The sequence below is a fragment of the Impatiens glandulifera genome, chromosome 8 (genome assembly GCF_907164915.1).
Source record: "Impatiens glandulifera chromosome 8, dImpGla2.1, whole genome shotgun sequence".
NCBI lineage: Eukaryota > Viridiplantae > Streptophyta > Magnoliopsida > Ericales > Balsaminaceae > Impatiens > Impatiens glandulifera.
The window spans coordinates 9,923,489-9,948,305 of record NC_061869.1 but is presented as its reverse complement, the minus strand read 5'-3'; the positions used below and the strand labels follow the sequence as shown (position 1 = coordinate 9,948,305).

At 34.9% G+C, this 24,817-nt stretch overlaps 1 protein-coding gene across 1 annotated transcript; it reads left to right on the top strand.

Annotated features, from left to right (window-relative positions):
* Nucleotides 1–15,910: 15,910 nt before the first annotated feature.
* Nucleotides 15,911–17,747, top strand: LOC124911183 (tubulin beta chain). The gene is made up of 3 exons (XM_047451633.1): nucleotides 15,911–16,387; nucleotides 16,506–16,775; nucleotides 16,857–17,747. The coding sequence occupies exons 1-3, from the start codon at nucleotides 15,994–15,996 to the stop codon at nucleotides 17,540–17,542; spliced, it is 1,350 nt and encodes a 449-aa protein (XP_047307589.1). The 5' UTR covers nucleotides 15,911–15,993; the 3' UTR covers nucleotides 17,543–17,747.
* Nucleotides 17,748–24,817: the final 7,070 nt, after the last annotated feature.

Sequence of the window (24,817 nt, the reverse complement as noted above, 5' to 3'; positions counted from 1 at the left end):
AAGCTACTAAATCTATCACGGGAGAAGATGAGATCTACATGAGGCAACCCTCACTCAATGGCAATAGTATTCCATGTAATCAAACTGTAGCCATTGAGGATAGTGAGGCAAGTGATGCTTATGATTTCTGATGAAGAGGTCCAGGACAGTCTGGAAAGTCAGGAACCCAACACTTATATTCATTCATGAATATAGTGACATGGAACATAAGGGGACTCAATGACCCTCTAAAATGTAAAGAAATCAGGAGGATCATTGAGAATCAGAAGATCACTATTATGGGTATTCTTGAGACAAATGTCAAAAGTCGGAACGTTGAGAAGGTTAGCAAACTGTGTATTGATAGTAGCTGGGAAATCATTCATAACTCAAATGACAAAACGGGCAGAATCTGGGTTATTTGGGATAACAAAGTTGCTGAGGTGATGACTCTTTTTTCGAATGATCAAGCAATCCTGGTGGAGGTCAAAGACAGAATCACAAGAATCGTGTTTAATCTTGCTATTATCTATGGTAGCAACTCAAGCACGGAAAGAAGACTCCTCTGGAATTGTCTTAGAAACTGGATCGGTATTGATAAATCTTGGGCTGTCCTCGGTGATTACAACGTAACTAGAAACGAATCTGATCGTAGCCCAGAATCTGAAATTACTCGGGATATGATTGAATTTAATGACTGCATCAGAGATATGGGTTGTATCGAGCCTACCAATTCTGGGAACTTCTTCACTTGGTCTTCTACGAGAGGGAATGAACAAATTAGAAAAAGTAGAATTGACAAATGTCTGGTAAATGAGAACTGGATTAACCAATTTCCGAGAAGTCAACTTCATGTTTTGAATCTGGGTATATCTGATCACTGCCCGATTAAATTGTTTTGGGAAAAGGAAGAAAGGTTCAAAAGGCCCTTTAAATTTTTCAATTTTTGGATGGATAACGATAAATTCAAGGGTATCCTCGAAAGTGTATGATCAACAAATGTCAGAGGTTCCAACATGTACAGGGTTTCTGAGAAGCTTAAGCTCCTGAAGAATCATCTTCAAAGCTTTGACAAGAAGAAGTTCAGTAATATCTCCAATAGAGTTCTGGCTGCTAGAGAAGAACTGGAAGAGGTTCAGAAAAAGTTATTAAGGGATGATAGTGATGAACAACTCAATGAAACAGAAAGATATGCGCTTGAAAACTTCAGGAAACTGAGTATACTTGAAGAGAATTTTGTTAGAAAGAAATCAAGACAGAGCTGGCTTTCGTTGGGTGACAAAAACACAGCTTTCTTCTACAGAAAATGCAAGGCTAGAAACATGAGAAACAATGTGTACAGGCTGAAGAATGATGATGGTGAATATGTTCAGGGTCAAAAGGGTGTCCAAGATCTGGCTATTGATTTCTATAAGCAGCTTATGGGTACAAGAAAACAGCATCAAAGTCACCTGAATATCTTGTATCAAATTATTGATAGGAAAATCTCTGCAGAAGATAGTCGCGAGTTGATAAGGGTGGTCACGAAGGTTGAGGTTAAAGAAGCTCTGTTTAGTATTGATGGGAATAAAAGTCCGGGTCCTGATGGGTTTAATGCACAGTTCTTCAAAGATAATTGGTCGGTTGTGGGTAAAGATGTTACTGATGGGGTTCTGGAGTTTTTCAAAAACAGGAAGATGTTAAAGCAATGGAATACAGCGGTCCTAACCTTGATCCCCAAAACTACGGTACCTGAGAAAGTACAAGATTTCAGACCAATTTCCTGCTGCAATGTGATTTATAAAATAATTTCCAAAATCATTTCTAAACGTTTTAAAAATGTTATAGAAAAAATAACAAATCTTAATCAATCTGCATTCATCCCCGGTAGGACAATCTCTCATAATATTCTTCTCATGCAGAGCCTATTAAAAGGCTACGGGAAAAAGAAAATATCCCCGAGAGTGGCTTTCAAAATAGATATCAAGAAAGCTTTTGACTCTGTTAGATGGGAAGCCATTCGAGACTTTCTGGTTGTTTCTGCTTTTCCTATGATTTTTATCGATTGGATTATGCAATGCGTTTCATCATCCTACTTTGTTGTTAGCGTTAATGGAGTCCACAGAGGCTATTTCAATGGTGAAAACGGGGTAAGGCAAGGGGACCCCCTCTCTTCTTACCTTTTCGTAGCTATCATGGCGATCTTTGAGAGCATCTTCGCGATGTTCCGAAAGAATCGTCCATACATCTTTCACCCATTCTGTGAGGTAGAGGAGGTAACACATTTATGCTTTGCTGACGATTTGTTCATTCTAGCGCACGCGGACGTTGATTCCATTAAAACTATTAGGGCTGCACTAACGTTCTTTTCTGAGGTAACAGGTTTAACTATTAATGAAAGCAAAAGTGTGGCATTTTATGGAGGCGTGAAGGACGAAACAAAACAGGACATCTTCAACATCATGGGCATCAAGGAAGGCAGATTTCCCATAAGGTACTTAGGAATTCCGTTAACTGCAAAGCAGATCGAGATCTCACACTGCAAGCCGCTGATTGAAAAGGTAAAAAACACGATATCTGGCTGGGCAGCGAAAAAACTTTCTTATGCAGGGAGGATAGAACTTATCAAAACCGTGGTTATGGGCATAGTTGGCTATTGGGCGCAGCAAATGGTCATTCCGAAGAAGGTAATGAAGGAACTCGACACACTGATGAGAAACTTTATTTGGGGTAATAGTGGAAGAGGAGGAAAGAAAGTCAAATGGACCGCTCTATGCAAACCGAAGGACGAGGGAGGCATCGACTTGAAGAACTGTATCGAGTGGAACAAGGCTCTAACCTTCAAGCATCTGTGGGCTTTGGAGCGCAATCAGGAGTCACTATGGATCAAATGAGTGCATACGAGATTTATGAAACACGAAACCAGCATCTGGACCTGCAAAATTCACGAAGGTATGAGCTGGTCTCTAAAAAAGATTCTTAAACTAAGAAGCGATATTGCAGATCTTTATGACATCCGACTAGGGGACGAGAAAGGCACTCTATTCTGGCACGACCCTTGGTTTGAAAACCAGCCCATCATCGACAAGGAGCAGTTTCAAAATACTCGTATCAGAAAGGACTACGCAAAAGCGAAAATCAGAGACATCAAATACGGGAATTGAAACTTGCTCTTGAGAAGAATTCTAGAAGGAAAGAGGATACTTGATCATATAAGTAACATACAACTACACGACAGACCGGATATTCATGAATGGAAAGCTGGGGACAATGGGAAGCTGGTATTGAAGAAAATATGGGAGGTAATCCGGGAAAAAGCGCAGAAAGTAGAATGGGCTCCTCTTGTATGGTCAACGAAGATTATCCCTCGACACCAGTTCATCCTATGGCTCGCCTTCTGGGAAAGACTCAACACACGTGATCGTATCAGTAAGTATATGAGCATCCCGGACGCGAGCTATCTTCTATGCATTGGAAATGAAGAAACCATAGATCACCTATTCGGGAGCTGTTGTATTGCTTCGGAGCTTTGTGACAGATTCTATAAAAGCCTGGAGTTGATCAGTTTCCCGAGCGAATGGAATGAAATCAAAGAAGCGGCACTACTCAAAGCCAAGGGAAATAGATTTGCAACAAGCGTGTTCAAGTGCGGCTTTGGAGCAGTGGTGTATAACATTTGGCAAGAACGGAATGCAAGGGTATATGATAGAACCCACAGGAGCATTGACGAGTTATGGAAAAATATTGTATCGGATTGCAGCGCCCTCGCGGGAACGTGGAGAGGAATTCCAAGCACGGAGCAGAACTGAAATATCTGCAGGAACTGGAATTTACCGTTTTTTAAACTCACTAGAATTGAAAGCATTGTAAACAGATAATTCATTTACGTTTTTAGCTTTTATTCAGAATGTTACGACTTCAAAATCATTCTAGGCCTGTCTAGAATGATCTCTTAAACTCGTGGTTTTTTCCCGTTTTTGGGAATTTTTAATGAAATGACGCTAAGTCGTTTTCCCCCCCCCCAAAAAAAAAAAAAAAGTCCATTTCAATACTTTAATTTATATAACTATAAGAGAGTAAAAAATCAGATATTTGATATTTTAAATAATACTATTTAGTGTAATGTATGTACCTGTTTTTATGTAGTTTATGTATTATGAAAATTCCTAACTTCCAAAAAAATTCCACAATTATATAATAACATTAAAGGCATTATATATATATATATATCAAACCGTGACTCTCTCTATATATATTATATTATTTCCGTGACGTGACTCTCTCTCTATATATTATATTATTTCTTACCTATTCTTTTTATGAGGAAGGATAAACTCAACGAAATATTAGCGAAAGTAAGATCACGAATCCTACGTGGTCTTGCCACGTGGGTAGGAAAGAAAGACAGAAAAAATAAAATATATTGAAATATTTCATTTTCCCCCAAAACTAAAACCCTCTTTCTCTTTCTCTCTCTTTCTCTTTCGTTTCATTTCCCCTAAACCCACCAGCGATTCTTTTCTTTCATTTTTATCGACTTTTTTTTCGATCGATCGAAATGGTAAGTCTTCTTTCGTTTATCTATCGTTCGTTATCTTCCGTTAATCTTCTATTTCATGCTTCTTCTCGTCTTCAGGCTGGTGCAGGTTCATCATCCGGCAAAACAACACCAACTCCAAAGTAAAAACACCATGTATTCATCTTTTTATAATTGAATATGTTTAGCATTGATGGTTTAGTGCATGGGATTAGGGTTAAGATGAATAGGGTTTAGATGATTGGTTTAAGATTTAGTGATTAGGGTTTAACTGCATTTTGAGTTTAGTTGCAGAAACAATTTCAATTAGGGTTGTAAAAAAGAGCCATATTGGTCCCGAAATCAGTATTTTAGTCCCGAAACAGGCATTTCTAGCCCCGAAACAGGCATTTCTAACCCCGAAACAGGCATTTTTGGTCCCAAAACAGTTTTTTCTGGTCCTGAAACAGACATTTTGGTTCCGAAATAGGCATTTCTGGTCCCAAAACAGACATTTCTGGTCCCGAAACAGGCATTTCTGGTCCCGAAACAGGCATTTCTGGTCCCGAAACAGGCATTTCTAGTCCCAAAACAGGCATTTCTGGTCCCAAAACTGACATTTCTGGTCCTAAAACAAGCTTTTCTAGTCCCGAAACCAGCATTTCTAGTTCCAAAACAAGCATTTTTGGTCCCAAAACAAGCATTTTTGATTCCGAAACAAGCATTTTTGGTCCCAAAACAAGCATTTTTGGTCTCGAAACCAGCCTTTCTGGTCCCAAAACCAGCTTTTCTGGTCCCGAAACCAACATTTCAGGGTCATTTTTTGTTCCGAAATCACCATTTTCGGGCCCCAAAATGGTTATTTCAGACTCCGAAATGGTTTCTATATAATCTTTTATGGCTATTTTATTTCTTTTTTAAACCAATAATCTTATTAATGTTAATTTGATTTGTAGGTCATGTATGAAAATCCAGATCTTCTTATTGATCAAGTTAATGAAGAAATGAGATTATTTGAGATCTTTCGAAATGTATAATAGATTGTATTTTAAATGTACTATAAAGGACAAATTGTAACATTGTAAATAAAGTTTTTAATTATGTAAATTTCTAGTATAACAACATTGTTTTCAATTATTTTTAATTTTCTAGTATTCATTATAATGTTTCAGATTAAAAAATATTCAAAAAAGTGTTTCTAAGTAGCATAAATCAAACAAATATATTTTTTTAAAACAATTCTAAATAATCCTACATCAAACAAATATTTATAAAAAAACTGATGAGTTTTCAATTAATGTGTATTGAAGCTAAATTAACGTGTTTTCAGGGGAGTACGCGTTGACGCTTCTTCATATCACCTTCTTTTTCATAAAGATCATTTTTTTTATTCCCCATTAATGGACTTCTTATGATCTCTATATCATCAATGACATTTTTGTCCGTATGATTCATTATTAATTCATTTGTATTAGAGATTTTGTATAGAAAAAAAGCAATGAATAGACAATCAAGTTTACTGAAATTCTTTGAGCAAAAAAAATATATATATATATATGCTTGTTCTTTACAATAAACCAACAAATATATATATATATATATGTGCTTGTTCTTTACAATAAACCAACAACACAACTCAAATGTAATATATTTTTTAGACCTCTCCAATAGATCATTGTTATTTTTCACTGTCTACGCCGGGGAAATGAAACAGCCATAAAAGTTCTTATAGAAACCATTTTAGGGCCCGAAATCACCCCACAAAATTTGGGACAAGAAATCACCCCGAAATGCTAGTTTCGGGATTAAAAATAGTAGTTTTGGGACCAGAAATAGTGGTTTCGAGACTCTTTTTTACAACCTTAATCCAAATCGATTCAGCAGCTAAAATAGAATATTGATATCCAAATTTTTTACAACCCTAATCTAAATCGATTTAGCAGCTAAAACATAAACGTTAAACATAAATATTGATATGACAATCATTTCGAACGGAAGATAAACGAAGGAAAGAAAAAAGACTTACCATTTCGATCGATCGGAAGAGAAGAAGTCGATGAAACGTTTCAGTAAGATCGACAGTGGGTTGGGTTTTGGGAAAATAAAACGAAAGATAAAGAGAGAGATGTCGTGAGGGTTTTGGTTTTGGGGAAAAATGTAACGTTTCATATACGGAAAAAATCTTACAATTTCGATTGATCGGAAAAGAAGTCGATGAAAATGAAAGAAGAGAATCGCCGGTGAATTTAGGAAAAATGAAACAAAAGAGAAAAAGAGAGAATAAAACAAAAGAGAGAGAAAGAATAGAGTTTTAGTTTTGGGGGAAAATGGAAAGTTTTAATTTAATTATTTTTTTTTACTCTCTCTCCTACCCACCTGACCTGCCACGTAGTCGTGGCTTAGCTTTCGTGAGAATTTCGTTGAGAATGTCATTTTTCTTCTTTTATTATCCAATTTGTTTTGTTCTATATTATTAGTCTTGAACTAGTGGTTTAATGTACATATAGGAAACATTTAATGGGACACATTTTTTTTTCTATAGAATCAGACTAAAGTAACTCCATTGTAATATAGTCTTATTTAAGAAATCAAATTTATATCATTTTGAATTAACCCATTAAAATATATAGTCGATAAAAATGGTTCTAAAAGACTAAAAGTTGCGATAATTTTCACTTAAAAAGAGCTTAAATTAAAATAAAAGTTACAATTATAAAGATTGAGGTTATTTTTCAACATTAAAAAATAAAAATAATAATAATAATGTTAGAATGGTGCCTCTAAAATAAATTCGAATTAAAAAAAAAAGTAACTTATTTACAAATTAAAATATTGACTAATTATTTAAAACAACATGAATAAAATCATTATATGTAACAATTTGGATCTCCTTATAAGGGAAATTGGACGAAATGACCCTAAAGATAGGGCTATTTGCGTCCGTGGTCAGGTGTAATAATATTTGATCTGGTGACCACTTAATTTTTTTTGGACAAATTTACCCTTTTCGCGTAACGCGAAGGGAGTCCGCGTTTCGCGAAGTGAAACAGTATTGATATATATACTCAAATTTTTTCATTTCTCTCATTTTCTTTCTCTCTCAAGATTTCTTTCCTCCTGAGTTTGTCGCCGGCGACGTAAACTCCGGCGACGGCTACCCCTAAACCATAAATCTACAAGATAAGAAACTTAATCCCCGAATCTATGTTTATATAACAAATTTATGTTCTTATTTGTATTTCTTAATGAAACCCTAACCCTAAATATGTTCTTTTTGGTGATATTGGTTAATATTGGTTCATATTGAATCATATTTGTTCATATTTGTTCATATTGGGTCATATTTGTTCATATATGTTCATATTTGTTCATATTGGTTCATTAGTTTGTTCATCTTATTGATTGTTCTTTTGTCAATGATGATATTTGCAGATGATATCGTTTCTGCTAGTTACTTCGCGCTTCGTTAAGTACTTAACGAAACGTTAAGTACTTAGCGTTTCTGCACGCGCGCGTAGGAAGTCGAAGAGGCGCGCGTATCTCCACGCGCCATACCTTATATTTTAAAAAAAACATTCCGGCATTCATTTCTTCCATTTTCCCTCTTCTATCCTCTCGATTCCTCTCTCTCTATAACCGTCTCACTGAAGACTTTGACAAGGCCGATCTGCCCGTCTTCTATCCCCCTCGTGTCCTCTCTCTCTATCCGTCTCATTGATTCCCCATAAATCTCATGTTTGTTTTTTTTGGTTGTTGCATGTCTTTTTTTGGTTATGGGTTTTCATATTTGCATGTTAAGTTTTAGGGTTTTGGCTGTTTCAGTTTATTTGGTTAGGTTTAGTGTTTAGTGTTTGTTTCTGGTTATTGATTATTGCCTTATATTTGCATGTTTGTTTCTGGTTGTTGGTTATTGTTTCTGGTTTAGGGATTCGCGAATTACTTAACGTTTCGTTAAGTACTTATCGCTTCGCTAAGTACTTATCGTTTCGTTAAGTACTTAACGCTTCGTTAAGTACTTAACGCTTCGTTTAGTACTTAACGCTTCGTTAAGTACTTAACGTTTGCGGTGGTTTATGTATTTGTTCTTACATTTTTGTTGTTGTTCCTTTTGTAGATGGAAGAAACCATCGTTCCTGATTTTCCTGGACGGATTTCTTGGAAAAGCGCCCTCTGCCTGAAGAAGATTGTTATGAAGTTTGAGGAAATGGATCTTGTGGAGAAGGTGTACAATACCCAATTCAGATATATAGTCTATGCGCCAGTGTTGCAGTTCTCAGGAACTAGTGTACATCACATGTTGCTTAGGAGGGTAACCTCAAACTCCAAGGAGATAACTTTCAATATCAATGGGCAACAACTTGTGTTTGGTATGAAAGAGTACGCCTTGGTGACGGGCCTAAACTTCGGAAAGTTTCCTGAGGTGAACGAAGAACAATGCCGAGGTTGTCCACCTCTGTTGGTAAAATATTTTAAAGGGAAGACGAGTGTAGTAATGCAAGAGTTGGAGACTGCTTTTTTGAAATGTAGAGATAAGGAAGATGCATGGAAGATGGGGCTGGTATGCCTGATTTGCCAGTACTTATTTTCATTTGACCCAAGGAGGGTGGTATTTGCAAAAATCCTCCACATGGTCGAAGACGAGGAAAGTTTCCTCCGATTTCCTTGGGGGAAGGTGACCTTTAGAGCCACCCTCAAGGGTTTGAACAAGAACATGAGACATCTCAGTCACAAATATTATAAGAAGAAGAAAAAGAGTGTTGATCCTTATGCTCCTTTTGCTTATAACATTTATGGGTTTGCACTGGCATTTCAAGTGTGGACATATGAGGTCATCAAAGGTTTTGTCCCTAAATTTGCTAGAAAGAATGAGCTTAATGATCCTCTACGCCCAAGGTTGTTAGTCTATCATTCCAACAGGAAGAACACCTTGATCGAGATAAAGTCTGCCCTGGAGACAACGGATCTGACTGAGATGGAAGAGTCCTCCATGGAGAAGAGGTTATACAGTGGTGAGGACTTTGAACAAATAGATGAGTCAACTGATGAATTTTTTGAGGGATTTACAGAAGGGAAGTTAGTGAAGGAGGATTATGATGAAGAGGAAAGTGAACCTGAGGATGAACATGAAGAACCTACTTCCAAACCAAACACCCGGAAGAGAAAGGTTGTGGTTAATCTCAAAGAAGCAGTAAACCTGAAGAGCAAGCTTGCTTATGAATCTAGTCCTGCCAACATTCCTAGTCCCCCATCCGCTACTAGTCCTGGATTACCTCCAACATCTTCTGTTGGATGTAAATGTGAAGAGCTGAAAGAGGAGATAAAAGCGCTGAAGGAGGAGCTCATCAAAGAGGTGAAGGAGGAGCTCAAAGAGATGAAAACAGCTTACGAAGAAACTCAAACACATCACAAGGCTTATATTAAAAAGTTGGTTGTTAGTATGTGCGAACAGTTATTAGCCAAATCCAACCAAAGGATGACCACGTTAATAGGCAAATTAGATAGTATGGAGGAGGAGAGGAAGAAGAAGAAGAAGAAGAGCAAATTGGAAAAGAAGGGCAAGGCTGAGGTAAGATAAAGAAACTTATCGTTTTGTTTAGTACTTAACGTTGTGTTTAATACTTAACGCTTCGTTAAGTACTTAACGCTTCGTTAAGTACTTATCTTCTGTTGTTCATAACTGACCACACTGTTGTTTTATTTTTGCAGGAAGGGAATGTGGAGGAGATGAAGACGAATGAGATGGAGATGAAGGATGGGAAGGTGGAGGATAAAACTGAGGTAAGTTTTACTTAGTGAAGTCAAATGTTGTTTCGGGAAGTAAACGCTGACCACACTGTTGTTTTCTTTTTGCAGGATGGGAAGGTGGAGGAGATGAAGACGAATGAGATGGAGGTGAAGGATGGGAAGGTGGAGGAGATGAAGACGAATGAGATGGAGATGAAGGATGGGAAGGTGGAGGAGGAGAGTGTGAAGGTGGAGGATAAAACTGAGGTAAGTTTTGATTAGCGAAGTCAAATGTTTCGGGAAGTAAACGTTGACCACATTGTTGTTCTATTTTTGCAGGATAGGAAGGTGGAGGATAGTGTGGTGAAGGTGGAGGAGACTGAGAATAATGTGAAGGTGGATGGTGGGGAGATTGAGACTCATGTGAAGGTGGATGGTGGTGAGATTGAGAATGATGTCAAGGTGGATGGTGGTGAGATTGAGACTGATGTGAAGGTGAAGGTGCATGTTGGGGAGATTGAGACTGATGTGAAGGTGGATGGTGGGGAGATGTTGCTCTCCGATATGATGCAAGAAATAATTGAGAAAAAGAAGGATAAGGTCAAGGTTGAGAAGGTTGAGAAGAAAGCCAAGGATGGGAAGGTTAAACTCAAGGTCAAGGTTGAGAAGGATGCCAGGGATGGGAAGGATGAGAACGATGGGAAGGATGGGAAGGATGAGAACGATGATGATGATTTCCAATTATACAACACTCCACCTAAAGGAGTAGTTCCAAAAAAAGAGTGAGGAAGCAGAAGAAAGATGAAGACTACACCAACCCTTCTTTGTCAAAACAGTCAAAGACGAATGATCCATTAACTATCAATCCCCTTCAAAAATTTGATGATGAGTTGTTGGTTCAATTACAGAATTGGTTGAAAGATGTAGCCACCAATGATCAGACAAAGAGTGTGTTTACTTGCGAAGCACGAAAGAAGTTGTTTGTTAGAGTTCTAATAAAGTGCACATGGCTTAAAGATCCTGTAAGTCTTGCATTTCATATTAATTCTTTAACTTATGAATAAGGTTTTTGATATATACTGCCTTTTCCCCCATTTTGCAGGAAGTCGACGCAGTTTGCCACTTGTTGCGAAAAAGGATTGCGCAATATCCCAAGACATATAAACATTGTAAAGTATCAATCGGGGATTGCTTATTAGGAGATTTGATGAGGCGAGAGTACCCGAACTTTAAAAAAGATCCTGAAAATTTTCCAATATTAGAGGTATTTGATCAGTACTTCCAGGGTGGGGACCATAGACATATGCCAGAATGGCCACTAGTAGACGATATTTACGTGCCTTTGAACATTGGCAACAAGCATTGGGTATTGTGCGTCGTTCGTCTACAAGATAATCACATTGACGTTTATGACTGCGACTCGAGTATTTATAGGAATCTCGATCCATACCTGAGACCTTTGTGTAAGATGATTCCACGAATATATGCAATGGGAGCCACTGATGCTGAGCTACAAAGGTATCCTAATTTCAATTTCCAGAAACTGACATATAAAAGGTTGCCACACCCAGCCAAAAATGCAGTCGCCAAATATGGGGAAGTCCCTAGAGCAGCATAAAGTGGGGATTGTGGTGTATTTATGCTTATGTACATGGAATACTTGACTGCTGGTTTAGGTGTAGAGAAGGTGACTTCCAATGAAATGGAGTTTTTTCGACAAAAGATGGCGGTCCGGTTATTTCATCAAATTACAGAACCTTAGTTTGTATTGTAATTTTTTATTGATTTTTGGATAGAACTTGACTTGTGCTTATGTATTCTGAACTTGTATTACTTTTTGGGTAGAACTTCAACTTAAGTTACATTTCATGTTAAAATATTTGTAGTTTTAATGTAGTCTGGTTGGTTGGTAGTCTGATATTTACATACCAAAGAATTGAACATATAAATCAATGTACATAAATCATACCAAGTAACTAACTTTAACTTAAACCAAGTTTAACTTAACGAAGCGTTAAGTACTTAACGAAACGTTAAGTACTTAACGAAACGATAAGTACTTAACGAAACGATAAGTACTTAACGAAACGATAAGCACTAAACGAAGCGTTAAGCACTAAACGAAGCGTTAAGCACTAAACGAAGCGTTAAGTACTTAACGAAGCGTTAAGTACTCCTTCAATACACAGATAAACTAGATACAACAAACATATTACAACTTATCCGATTAACACTTATCCGAGTACAACTTATCTGAGTACAACTTATCCGATTAACACTTATCCGAGTACAACTTATCCCAAACATAATACAACTTATCCAAAACATAATACAACTTATCACAATCAATCTAAAGGCTCATATTGTTGAGATGATGGCTCGTGCTGTTGAGAAGATGAGTCATGATGCTTAGATGATGATGTTTTTGCAGTAGATGGTGCAGGCATGACTGCTTTGCATGTGGCCCTATTATGTCCTAGTCCACCACATGAGCTGCATCGTCTCGGAGCCTTACGTACCTCACCTTGAGATGACCTACGCTTTGTTTGTGGGCGCCCTTTCTTAACCTTGACAGGTGGTTTTAGACATACGCGTTCCTTGATCATTTCGGGAATATCCCAATCGTCTTCATCACCAGCAGGGTAACATGTCTCCGCATATGCATTCATCCAAGATTCAGTTGTGTAATACCTGTAAGAATGGAAAATAAAACGATTAAACAATTGGTTAAATAGATTGAACATGTGAGCTGAATAATACATTGAACAAAAGTCATAACAAACCAAATTGCGGTGACGGACAGCAGCCATTGCATGAGTACAAGGAAGACCAGAAACTTCAAATACCCTACAAGTGCAGTTCATGTCTTTCAAATTGACTTTAAAATGAGACTCATTGTCATGCACATAAAACTCGAATCGGTTAAGCGATGATACTGTATAGAATCTAGCCTTCTCGAATCCCTCACGTAATAACTTTTTATATGTTGGAGATAACACTTCTCGGTGGTTGGACGCTCTTTCTCTTCTCTCATTAAACCAACCTTGTATTGTCAATCTTAAATACTCGGCCATTGAGGAAATGGGGTATTTTCTGGCTTCCCTGCTCTGACTATTAAAACTCTTAGCATAATTGTTTGTTAGTTGATTGTATCGCTTACCGGGGAAAAATGCTCTACTCCATCTTTGAAATCCAATTTCTTCCAAATAGGCAGCAATCCTATGATCTTTAACCCTTATCTTGTCAAAAAAACGATTGAATTCGTGGATAGTGTACGCACGAGAAGCCATATCAAACTCCATATGACAATTATCAGTTTTGAATTTCGCGTTGATATTCATCTTTATGTGATATGTGCACGCACCGTGATATGCTTCTGGAAAAACAGCACATAAGGCATTGGCGATGCTTTGGTGTCTATCGGATACGAAGACGAGATCATCAACTAATCCAATTGCTTCTCTCAATTTTTGCATAAAATAATTCCAAGAGTTATTATTCTCTGAATCAACAACTTCGAATGCGACAGGATATAATTGTTCATTAGCATCTAATGCAATAGCCACCAATAGTTGACCTCCCACCTTGTGCTTAAGAAAACTGGCATCAACACACAATACGGGACGACAAAAGGCTTTGAAACCCCTAATAGAGAGGCCTAGGGACATGAACATATACTTGAAGTGCCCGACCTCGTCTGTTTGGATGTCTGTTATGGTACCAGGATTATGCTTCTCCAACATGTAAAGGTATGAGGGTAATTTTTCATATGAATCCTCAACCGTTCCTCGCACCGCCACTAATGCCATTTCCCTAGCCCTCCAAGCCTTATTATAAGTCAAATTTACCCCATAAGTTGCCTGCATGTCTTCAATTATTTTCTTAGGCAAGTGATTATGGTGATGGTCCATGTACTTACTCTTCACGCACTGCCCAATAAACCATGCTGGTGTTTGCATTTTTTTCTCTAGCCTCGATAGAACTGAGCATGAGTGTTGTTGGTCGAATTTCCGGATCTCAAACATCTCAGATAATTTACCTTTCACGGCACGCAATCTCCACTTGCATTTCTCATCCAAACATTTCACATACCAAAGATGTTTTCTTGACTTCTCCACCTTGAATTCAAAATGATTAGTCATCGCATATTTATATAGCATTAGTTGTAGTTCTTTTTTATTTTCAAACAAGGCACCGACTTCCAATACGGTTTCAGTAGTTAACGCCAACACAAATGAGGGGTCTGTCGGTGATATGTCTGTCGGTGATACGTCTGTCGATGGTGTACCAAATGATGATCTTCTTGCACTACATGGTGTACCCAATGATGATCTTCTTGCACTAGTAGGTGTACCCGTTGATGTTCTTCTCGCACTATGTGGTGTAGGTATCGATGCATGCAAGTCCTGAGTAAGTGGGATGTGAGGCAAAGAGTTATCTCCGGCTTCATTACTTTCAACAAAGACCTCCGAGGGTAAAGCTTCTGGTACAATTTTCTGAGTAAATTGTGGGAGAATACTTTCTTGAGTTGGGTAGGTAAGTAGTGGTATCTTTTCTTTAGTAAATTGTGACTTCTCTACTACAGACACACACAATGGTGACACAGTTCGACCCAAAATCAAGCGTGATAAATATATGTTCAGATCCTCATCTTCTTCAATAAAAACGGGTTTAGGATTTGTGATATTCGGAATATCATACTTCACTTGCAGCACTAAATCATACGTAGATTTCTGCACTTGAAGTCTTTCATGGAGTTTATCAATTAATTCAGCATAACGAGTACTTTGGGGTAAATCCAATGTTTTGATTGAAGAGTCATCAAAATACAATATTCCATTAGCATCAGCTTTCCACTCTCCATTATAGAAAACGAAAACTTCGGCTGCAAGAAAAAATGGAAACGGGATAATTAATACTGTGAAATGGAAACTCTTCGCGAAACGGGAAGTACTTCGCGAAACGGGAAGTACTTCGCGAAACGGGAAGTACTTAGCGAAACGGGAAGTATCATAAGATGAAACCCTAAACAACACAGTGATTCGAAAATGCATAAATGAACAACAATAAACTTGAAATACATAAATTTACCAAGTGTTACAGTGCTTGTGCTCGTCGTGGAGCTCATTGAGTGACGCCGTTTAACTCCGTCGCCGGCGAGATTAGAGAGAAGGAGGAGAAAAGCGGAAGGGAAGAAAGAGAAGGGAAGAAAAGAAATGAAAAAAAGATGGCCGAATTATATTATATAGTAAGGGTATTCTGGACTTTTCACAGCGTCTCACTTCGCGAAACGCGAAGTCCCTTCGCGTTACGCGAAAAGGGTAATTTCGTCCAAAAAAAATTAAGTGGTCATCAGATCAATTTCAGTTATCTGGTGACCACGGAGGCAAATAGTCCTTTCTTTATGGTCATTTCGTCCAATTTCCCCCTTATAACATTCATCAACATGAGAGAAATAATCTATTAATATTTTATGATTAAACATTTTCTTATGAAAAAGTATAAATAAATTTGAAAAGAGTGAGCTCAACTAACTTTGCCTGACATTAACGGCACAACCACAATCACTACAATAAAAAAAATAAAAAGATCTCGAAGGTCGGTTTTAAAGATATTTTCAGTGAATATATCGAAATCCAGGGGTAATTTAGTACAAACCCCGCTCCTCTATAAAACACAAAACAAATCCTTCATCTTCTTCTTTATGATCACTGGTGCCCTGTCACTCTCTCTCTCTAAAAAAACCCTTTTTCCTTCTCCAGATCTGGTCTCATAGTCTTCCAAATCTCGTCAAAATGAGGGAAATTCTTCACATTCAAGGTGGTCAATGTGGTAACCAGATCGGTGCTAAGTTCTGGGAAGTGATCTGCGACGAACATGGTATCGACGGCACTGGTAAGTACAGTGGCGACGCAGATCTCCAGCTAGAGAGAATCAACGTCTATTACAATGAAGCCAGCGGTGGAAGGTACGTACCACGTGCTGTTCTTATGGATCTCGAACCTGGTACTATGGATTCCGTCCGATCTGGACCTTTCGGTCAGATCTTCCGCCCAGATAACTTCGTCTTTGGACAATCCGGTGCTGGTAATAACTGGGCTAAGGGACATTACACTGAAGGAGCTGAACTCATTGATTCGGTACTTGATGTTGTTAGAAAGGAAGCTGAGAATTGTGATTGTCTGCAAGGTAATCTTTTTTCTTCCATTTGTTGCAAACATGTGTTATATGACTCAATTGTTATGAACTAGAGTTGGGTATGTTGATTGTTGTGTCTTTTGATATGGGATTTGTTTATTTTATATAGGATTCCAAGTTTGTCATTCTTTGGGTGGTGGTACTGGATCTGGAATGGGAACCCTTCTCATTTCCAAGATCAGGGAAGAGTATCCAGACAGAATGATGTTAACTTTTTCAGTTTTCCCTTCTCCAAAGGTATCTGATACAGTTGTGGAGCCTTATAATGCCACTCTTTCAGTTCATCAACTGGTTGAGAATGCTGATGAATGTATGGTTTTGGATAATGAAGCTCTTTATGATATCTGTTTCAGAACTCTCAAACTTGCTACTCCCACTTGTAAGCCTCTCAATTTCTCTTCTTTTATGTGGGTTACTTGAGATCAATCAAAAATCTTACTCATTGTTAATGTAATTTCAGTTGGTGATCTCAACCACTTGATATCCGCAACCATGAGTGGAGTCACCTGCTGTTTACGATTCCCAGGACAACTAAACTCCGACTTAAGAAAGCTAGCTGTGAATCTAATCCCCTTCCCACGTCTCCATTTCTTCATGGTTGGTTTCGCACCCTTAACTTCAAGAGGCTCACAACAATACAGAGCTTTAACCGTCCCAGAACTAACCCAACAAATGTGGGACTCCAAAAACATGATGTGCGCAGCTGACCCACGTCACGGCCGATACCTAACTGCCTCAGCCATGTTTCGAGGTAAAATGAGCACGAAAGAAGTTGATGAACAGATGATCAATGTTCAGAACAAGAACTCGTCTTACTTCGTGGAGTGGATACCCAACAATGTGAAGTCTAGTGTATGCGATATTCCTCCCAAGGGGTTGAAAATGGCGTCGACGTTCATAGGAAACTCGACTTCGATCCAGGAAATGTTCAGGAGGGTGAGCGAGCAGTTCACGGCTATGTTTAGGAGGAAGGCTTTCTTGCATTGGTATACTGGAGAAGGAATGGATGAGATGGAGTTTACTGAGGCGGAGAGTAATATGAATGATTTGGTGGCGGAGTATCAGCAGTATCAGGATGCTACCGCAGATGAGGATGAGGAATACGAGGAAGATGAAGAGGAGGATGAAGAACAGGTTCATGATTGATGATTAATGTAGAAATGTAATGTCTCTGTGTATGATGTTTGTTTGTGGGTTTGTATTGTTTCCCTTGTACTTGATCAATATTTAGTGTGTGTTGTTTGGATTTAGTTAAACTCTTGACTTTACTCTTATCTTCTTCTTCAACATTTAGCTTTTCATGTATGTAAACTTGTCAGGTTAATTCTACTAGAGTCAGTTCATCATTCTAGGGATTTCTTGTTTTTTGGTTTTCTGATTTTGATTGTAAAATATGTCCATCTTATGAAAGTATTCAGTTTTATGGGTGGTATCTATTAGAATAAATTTAAATTCAGCTATCGTTATAACTAATCAAAACCCTACATCCACCTTGTACCTAGTATATTTTATGTATCAAATATTAGTCGAATTTGATAATGGTTTGAATATATTAAACAATATAGATTTGATATACTTTAAACTAACTTTAAAATAACTAATTAAACAAAATTAGGTTAAAAAAGAATATAATAACAATTTTTTTTTAAAAAAAATTATTAAACAAAAATGTAAACTTAAAATTAAGTTGTATATCTATAACCTCACTTAAGTAGTTCAAGTGATAAAAATGATTTTTAAGAGACCATAAGTAATGGTTTAATTCACCCTTAAAACACATTAAGTTTTAAGTTGAATTGAAAGTGAAAATAATGTTACCCGAATAATCTGAGGATTTAAGGAATTGAACAATGAAATATGGCTTAGTCCTACTAGACAGCCCTCTCCAACCAGATCGATGAAGAATGTAAGTTGATTTTTTCTGAAAAATTGAAAGCTAGCTCTATTCACAGGAAGATTAATTGCATTTTATATGTTTCAGATTTATTTACTTACTTTTTATGAGCGAAATAAATATTAAAATTTCATAACCCTTTTGACTGATTATAAGCTCATGCTATAGAATCCCGAAAAATATGTAAAATTTAAAAGAAGCCGGGATTTAGAAAGTTGGAGGCTATGGGCCATCCCTTCTTGCGATGGGTCATCCCTTCTAGCGACGGGCCATCCATTCTAGCGATGGGTCATCCCTTTCTTGAAGAAGGGAATGACTTGATGGGGGATTTCTTTTTTCCGTTCTTTGTTTTAAACATTTGTTTGTCGTGGTTGTGCCGGTGTATTTTGTCTACTTGTTTCACCATTATTGTCGTGGAGGGATTCTTAGAAACTTTGGAAAGTTAATGGCTATGGGGACTTTGGTTGTTATTGTCTTCCTGGCAGCGTATGGGCTTTTTGTGTACCATGGACAAGTACTTGTTTCAATTTCTTTCATGATTATTACAAAGATCCTTCATTTGACCATGCTCGAATGTGTGGACGATGCCAAACATTATTTCTTATTGTCCATTAGTATGATTTTACTTTTTGTTGAACTGCTTAGGAATTGAATTGATTTGATTGACCCTTTTGTGTTTGACATATGTTTTTTTATCACATACTTCGATTCTTACACATTCGGGTGGCAGGGCCGGCCCTGGAGTAAGGCAACCAATGCACTTGCATAGGGCTCCCACTTTTATAGGGCCCCCATTTTTTATATTTAATAATACTATATTATTAATATTATTGTTTCCTTTTTTTCTCCTTTAATATTAAATATATATTATAAAAATAAATTTTTTATCTCCTTTTTAGTCTCGTATTATAATATATTAATTATTTATATTTTTTTTTTTACTATTTTAGGGGCTCAAAATTTAAATTTGCATAGGGCCCCAAAAATCTAAGGCTTCTCAGGGCCGGCCCTGTCGGGTGGAAGGTGGCCTCAAGTAATTAACTAACTTACTTAATAATAGTTGATAAACATGGTTAGAATGGATGTCCCTTCGCTAGAAGGGATGGTCCATCGCTAAAAGGGATGACCCAACGCGAGAAGGGACGACCGTTCGCGAGAATCACATTAACCTTCCGCATCATCTACAAATATCATCATCGACAAGATAAACAACCAAGATGAATAATAAAAACAACCGCATCTGCATGCATCTACAAATATCATGGTTTAGAGTTCCATCTGCATCCAACTTGCATTGAAGATGAACACAAAAACATTTAATAAAGTTATAATGGAAATAAGAATATAAATTGATCAAATCACATAATACTAGAACGGTTTTCGTCGTCGATCTGTATGATGTGATCGTTTAGGGTTTCGCCGTCATCGAGAGAGAACGCAGAGTAGAGAGAATAGAGAGAAAGGAAAATAACGAAATAAAAAAATGAGTATTTACATAAAGAATGAGGGTCCTTCGCGTGACCATCCTCTCATCCGCGTTACGCGAAAAGGGTATTTTTGTCAAAAAAAAATTAAAGTGGTCACCAGCGCAATTAAAATTATGCGCTGGTCACCAACGCATTTAACCCCTTTTTAGAATCATTTTATCAAATTTCCCTCTTAATCAAGTTACTTCAAGTCATTTTATATATTTGTATATCTATAAAAAAAAATGTTAATTATAGTATTAATTAATCAATTATTTAAATACTCTATATCAGGCTCTACTAGGACGGTTAATTTCAATTCATACCCTAAATTCGGTCTTATGTTGTCGGGTTCGAATTGTATCAGTAAAAATAGTTAGACTTTTCTAATCGATTTGAATTGTCCTTAGTAACTTAATCTAACCAGATTAACTAGGGTCAAAATAAATATGCATACCAAAATTCCAAAATTAGAAATAATATCTTGTTATATTAAATATTAAATCTAACATTTTCTTAATTATTTACATTTGAATATTTATTATTATATTATATTGTTTAGTTTAAAATTTTAATTATTTAATTCTCTTTATTTTTTATTAATGATCTAAATTTTAAAAAATATATATTTTAATTTAATGATATAATACAATTTAATACTGAAAAACTTGAATAAAAAATTAAAAATATATAAAAGTATTTCTCATTTAAAAAAAAAATACTTATTCAACTACATCAAAACTCAAGTGACTTTAACATATAAAATAATAATTATATTAAATAAATAAACACATTAACGATTCTTTGACATATGAGATAATGATCATTATTATTATATATATTTAATCTAAATAATGACTCCAAAAGAGATCTCGATAATATCTAAACTAAGAAATAAAGTATAATAATTACCTAAATATCTATATATATATATATATATATATATATATATATATATATATATATATATATATATATATATATATATATATATATATATAGCAACTCCTTTAATAAAATAGAAAATATTTATCCATAGTGGTGACTTTTCAAGAAAATTATCATTACTAGAATTTGGTTGAGATTAAATATGTTATTATAATTATTATTATATTTATATTTTATATTTAGAAATTAAAAGAGAACTAGCATCCCACTACATAATCATGATTTCGCTTAAACTCAAAACACTTTCAAATAAAATTAAACCATGATATTTTGGTTTCTTAAATATTTATATTTAATATGTAATTATGGAACTAAATGAAAAGTTTTGTAAGTAAAGGTAGTAGATGAATGAAAAAATGTGTTTTTGTAAGATTTGTGTATAATATTACATGATTTACATGAAAAAAAAAAGTTGTTTTAAAAAAGTTTTTACCTAATTGAAGTTTTTATAAATTTCTTACCATATTTGAAAAAAAACTAAATATATATTTAGCCTCCCCATTTACCATTCTTCCATTGTAGTCTCATTTTATTAGGCAATGTTGAAATCAGATTCCATATTGGTGTTGTTTTTACTACTATCTGCTATTTTCATCTCCAATTGGTCAGCTTCATGTATGCAATAAAATTTCTCATATTAATTCTACTAGAATTAGTTCATAATCTTGAATATGTTTGGATATTTTAATGATTGATTAAAATCGAAAATTTAATTTTATAGGTAAGGAAGAAGAAAAGGTGGTAAAAAATTCCACATGTCAACTTTCCGATATAAGAATCATTCAATTTCAATCGGGGTATGCAGGAGGTATACACATTCCGAAATACAACGTTGAAATAATTAATATGGCATATAATGCTCCCTATGGTGTACACGGGGTTCACATTTCCTGCGGTCAATTCGCTTCCGTTACTCTTGTGAATCCAAATAAGTTTAAGCGAGTTAAATTGGGAGATTGTATAGTAAATAATGGTAAACGAATTCGTTTTGGGGAAATCATTTCATTTTATTATTCTCAAATTCTTCCATATAATTTTTCGGTCTCTAGGGTTCATTGTTAGCTTTCTTTTAGAATTTGTAACATTCTTGTTGGAAATTGTGATTAATAAATAAAACTTTGATTTGAATCTTATAATTACTTTTGTTTATATGTATTTTCTTTATTAAAAATGAAATGATAATTATCAATTAGTGAGCATGACCCTATTAAGATTTGGATGAAGAAATTTAAATGGAGAAATTTATCTAGGTGCGAGTATTTAAAGATTAATTCGAAATTTAATTCGATTCGAATTCGTAATATTAATTTAACTAGTATGTATCTCGTGCATTTACACGGGTAATAATATAAAAAATCGTGAAAAAATATTACGGTAAAATTTTTATGGGCGGGTCAACCCACAATCCGACCCAAATATCCATTTACTCTCACATATATCCAAATTAACCACAACTCTCGACCCGGCAATCCGGACACTTTAAAAATTAACCATCATTATATATATATATATATATATATATAGATTAGTTAGTTAAAAAGTTGAACTTATATGGTTAAAATGTCACGCGTTTATCAAATTTTGGGTTGAATTTAAAATATAAGATGTTATTAACCTAGTTGGTTAAAAGGTTGTACTTGTTTTTGTTAGGTTGCAAGTTTGAACCATACCTATAGCATTTTTAATTTTATTGTTAACCGTTTTAAGTTTATGGGCGGGTCAACCCACAATTCGACCCAAGTATCCATTTACTCTCATATATATCCAAATTAACCACAGCTCTCGACCCGGCAATCCGGACACTTTATAAATTAAGCATCATTATATATATATATATATATATATATATATATATATATATATATATATATATATATATATATATATATATATATATATATATATATATATATATATATATATATATATATATTAGTTAGTTAAAATGTTGAACTTAAATTGTTAAAATGTCACGCGTTTATCAAATTTTGGGTTGAATTTAAAATATAAAGTGTTATTAGCCTAGTTGGTTAAAAGGTTGTACTTGTTTTGTTAGGTTATAAATTCGAACCATACTTATAGCATTTTAAATTTTATTTTTAATCGTTTTAAGTTTATGGGCGGGTCAACCCACAATCCCACCCAAGTATCCATTTACTCTCACATATATCCAAATTAACCACAGCTCTCGACCCGGCAATCAGGACACTTTAAAAATTAAGCATCATTATATATATATATATATATATATATATAGATTAGTTAGTTAAAATGTTGAACTTATATTGTTAAAATGTCACGCGTTTATCAAATTTTGGGTTGAATTTAAAATATAAAGTGTTATTAGCCTAGTTGGTTAAAAGGTTGTATTTATTTTGTTAGGTTGCAAATTCGAACCATACCTATAGCATTTTAAATTTTATTTTTAACCGTTTTAAGTTTATGGACGGGTCAACCCACAATCTGACCTAAGTATCCATTTATTCTCACATATATCCAAATTAACCACAGCTCTCGACCCGGCAATCCGGACACTTTAAAAATTAAGCATCATTATATATATATATATATAGATTAGTTAGTTAAAAGGTTAACTTATATTGTTAAAATGTCACGCGTTTATCAAATTTTGGGTTGAATTTAAAATATAAAGTGTTATTAGCCTAGTTGGTTAAAAGGTTGTACTTGTTTTGTTATGTTGTAAATTCGAACCATACTTATAGCATTTTAAATTTTATTTTTAACCGTTTTAAGTTTATGGGCGGGTCAACCCACAATCCGACCTAAGTATTCATTTACTCTCACATATATCCAAATTAACCACAGCTCTCGACCCGGCAATCCGGACACTTTAAAAATTAAGTATCATTATATATATATAGATTAGTTAGTTAAAAAGTTGAACTTATATTGTTAAAATGTCACGCGTTTATCAAATTTTGGGTTGAATTTAAAATATAAAGTGTTATTAGCCTAGTTGGTTAAAAGGTTGTACTTGTTTTGTTAGGTTGCAAATTCGAACCATACCTATAGCATTTTAAATTTTATTTTTAACCGTTTTAAGTTTATGGACGAGTCAACCCACAATCCGACCTAAGTATCCATTTACTCTCACATATATCCAAATTAACCACAGCTCTCGACCCGGCAATCTGGACACTTTAAAAATTAAGTATCATTATATATATATATAGATTAGTTAGTTAAAAAGTTGAACTTATATTGTTAAAATGTCACGCGTTTATCAAATTTTGGGTTGAATTTAAAATATAAAGTGTTATTAGCTTAGTTGGTTAAAAGATTGTACTTGTTTTGTTAGGTTGCAAGTTCGAACCATACCTATAGCATTTTTAATTTTATTTTTAACCGTTTTAAGTTTATGGACGGGTCAATCCACAATCCGACCCAAGTATCCATTTTACTCTCACATATATCCAAATTAACCACAACACTTCACTCGGCAATCCGGACACTTTAAAAAACCAAGAATCATTATATATATATATATATATATATATATATATATATATATTAGTTATTTCGGATGGATTTAATTCGGATTGAATTAAGTTCAAATTTTGAATTTGATTAAAATTATTCAAAATTTTCAAATAAAAATATATTATTTGAAAATATATTTTTCAATTATATTATTTTTTCCCGCATCATTTGAACAATAATTTATATATTTAATTTTTTTAATCATTAACTAAAATATTAGAGGCTTAGCAAAAAGAAAAATAAATAAAATATTATTATAAATAAACAAAATTAATTATAATTTAATGATAATTTATTTTTAATGATTTATAAAAAAAGATGTGAATTAAATTATTTAATAAAATAAATAAATTTATTAAATAAGTAGATAAAAAAATATTAAATTGAAAATATCCAAATTATATCAAATTAATCGTTTTAATTAAATATGAAGAAACTAAATAAATGATAAAAAGTAATAGATAAACATAAATGAAATTTTATTGAAAAGAGTGAATCACAAAATTCAACCCTTTGTTAGAAAATTGAAATATGTGCTTTGAAATAAGTCTATAGATATTTCCACAATTATTAAACAGAATTAATCTACTAATAACAAAATTATTTATCATG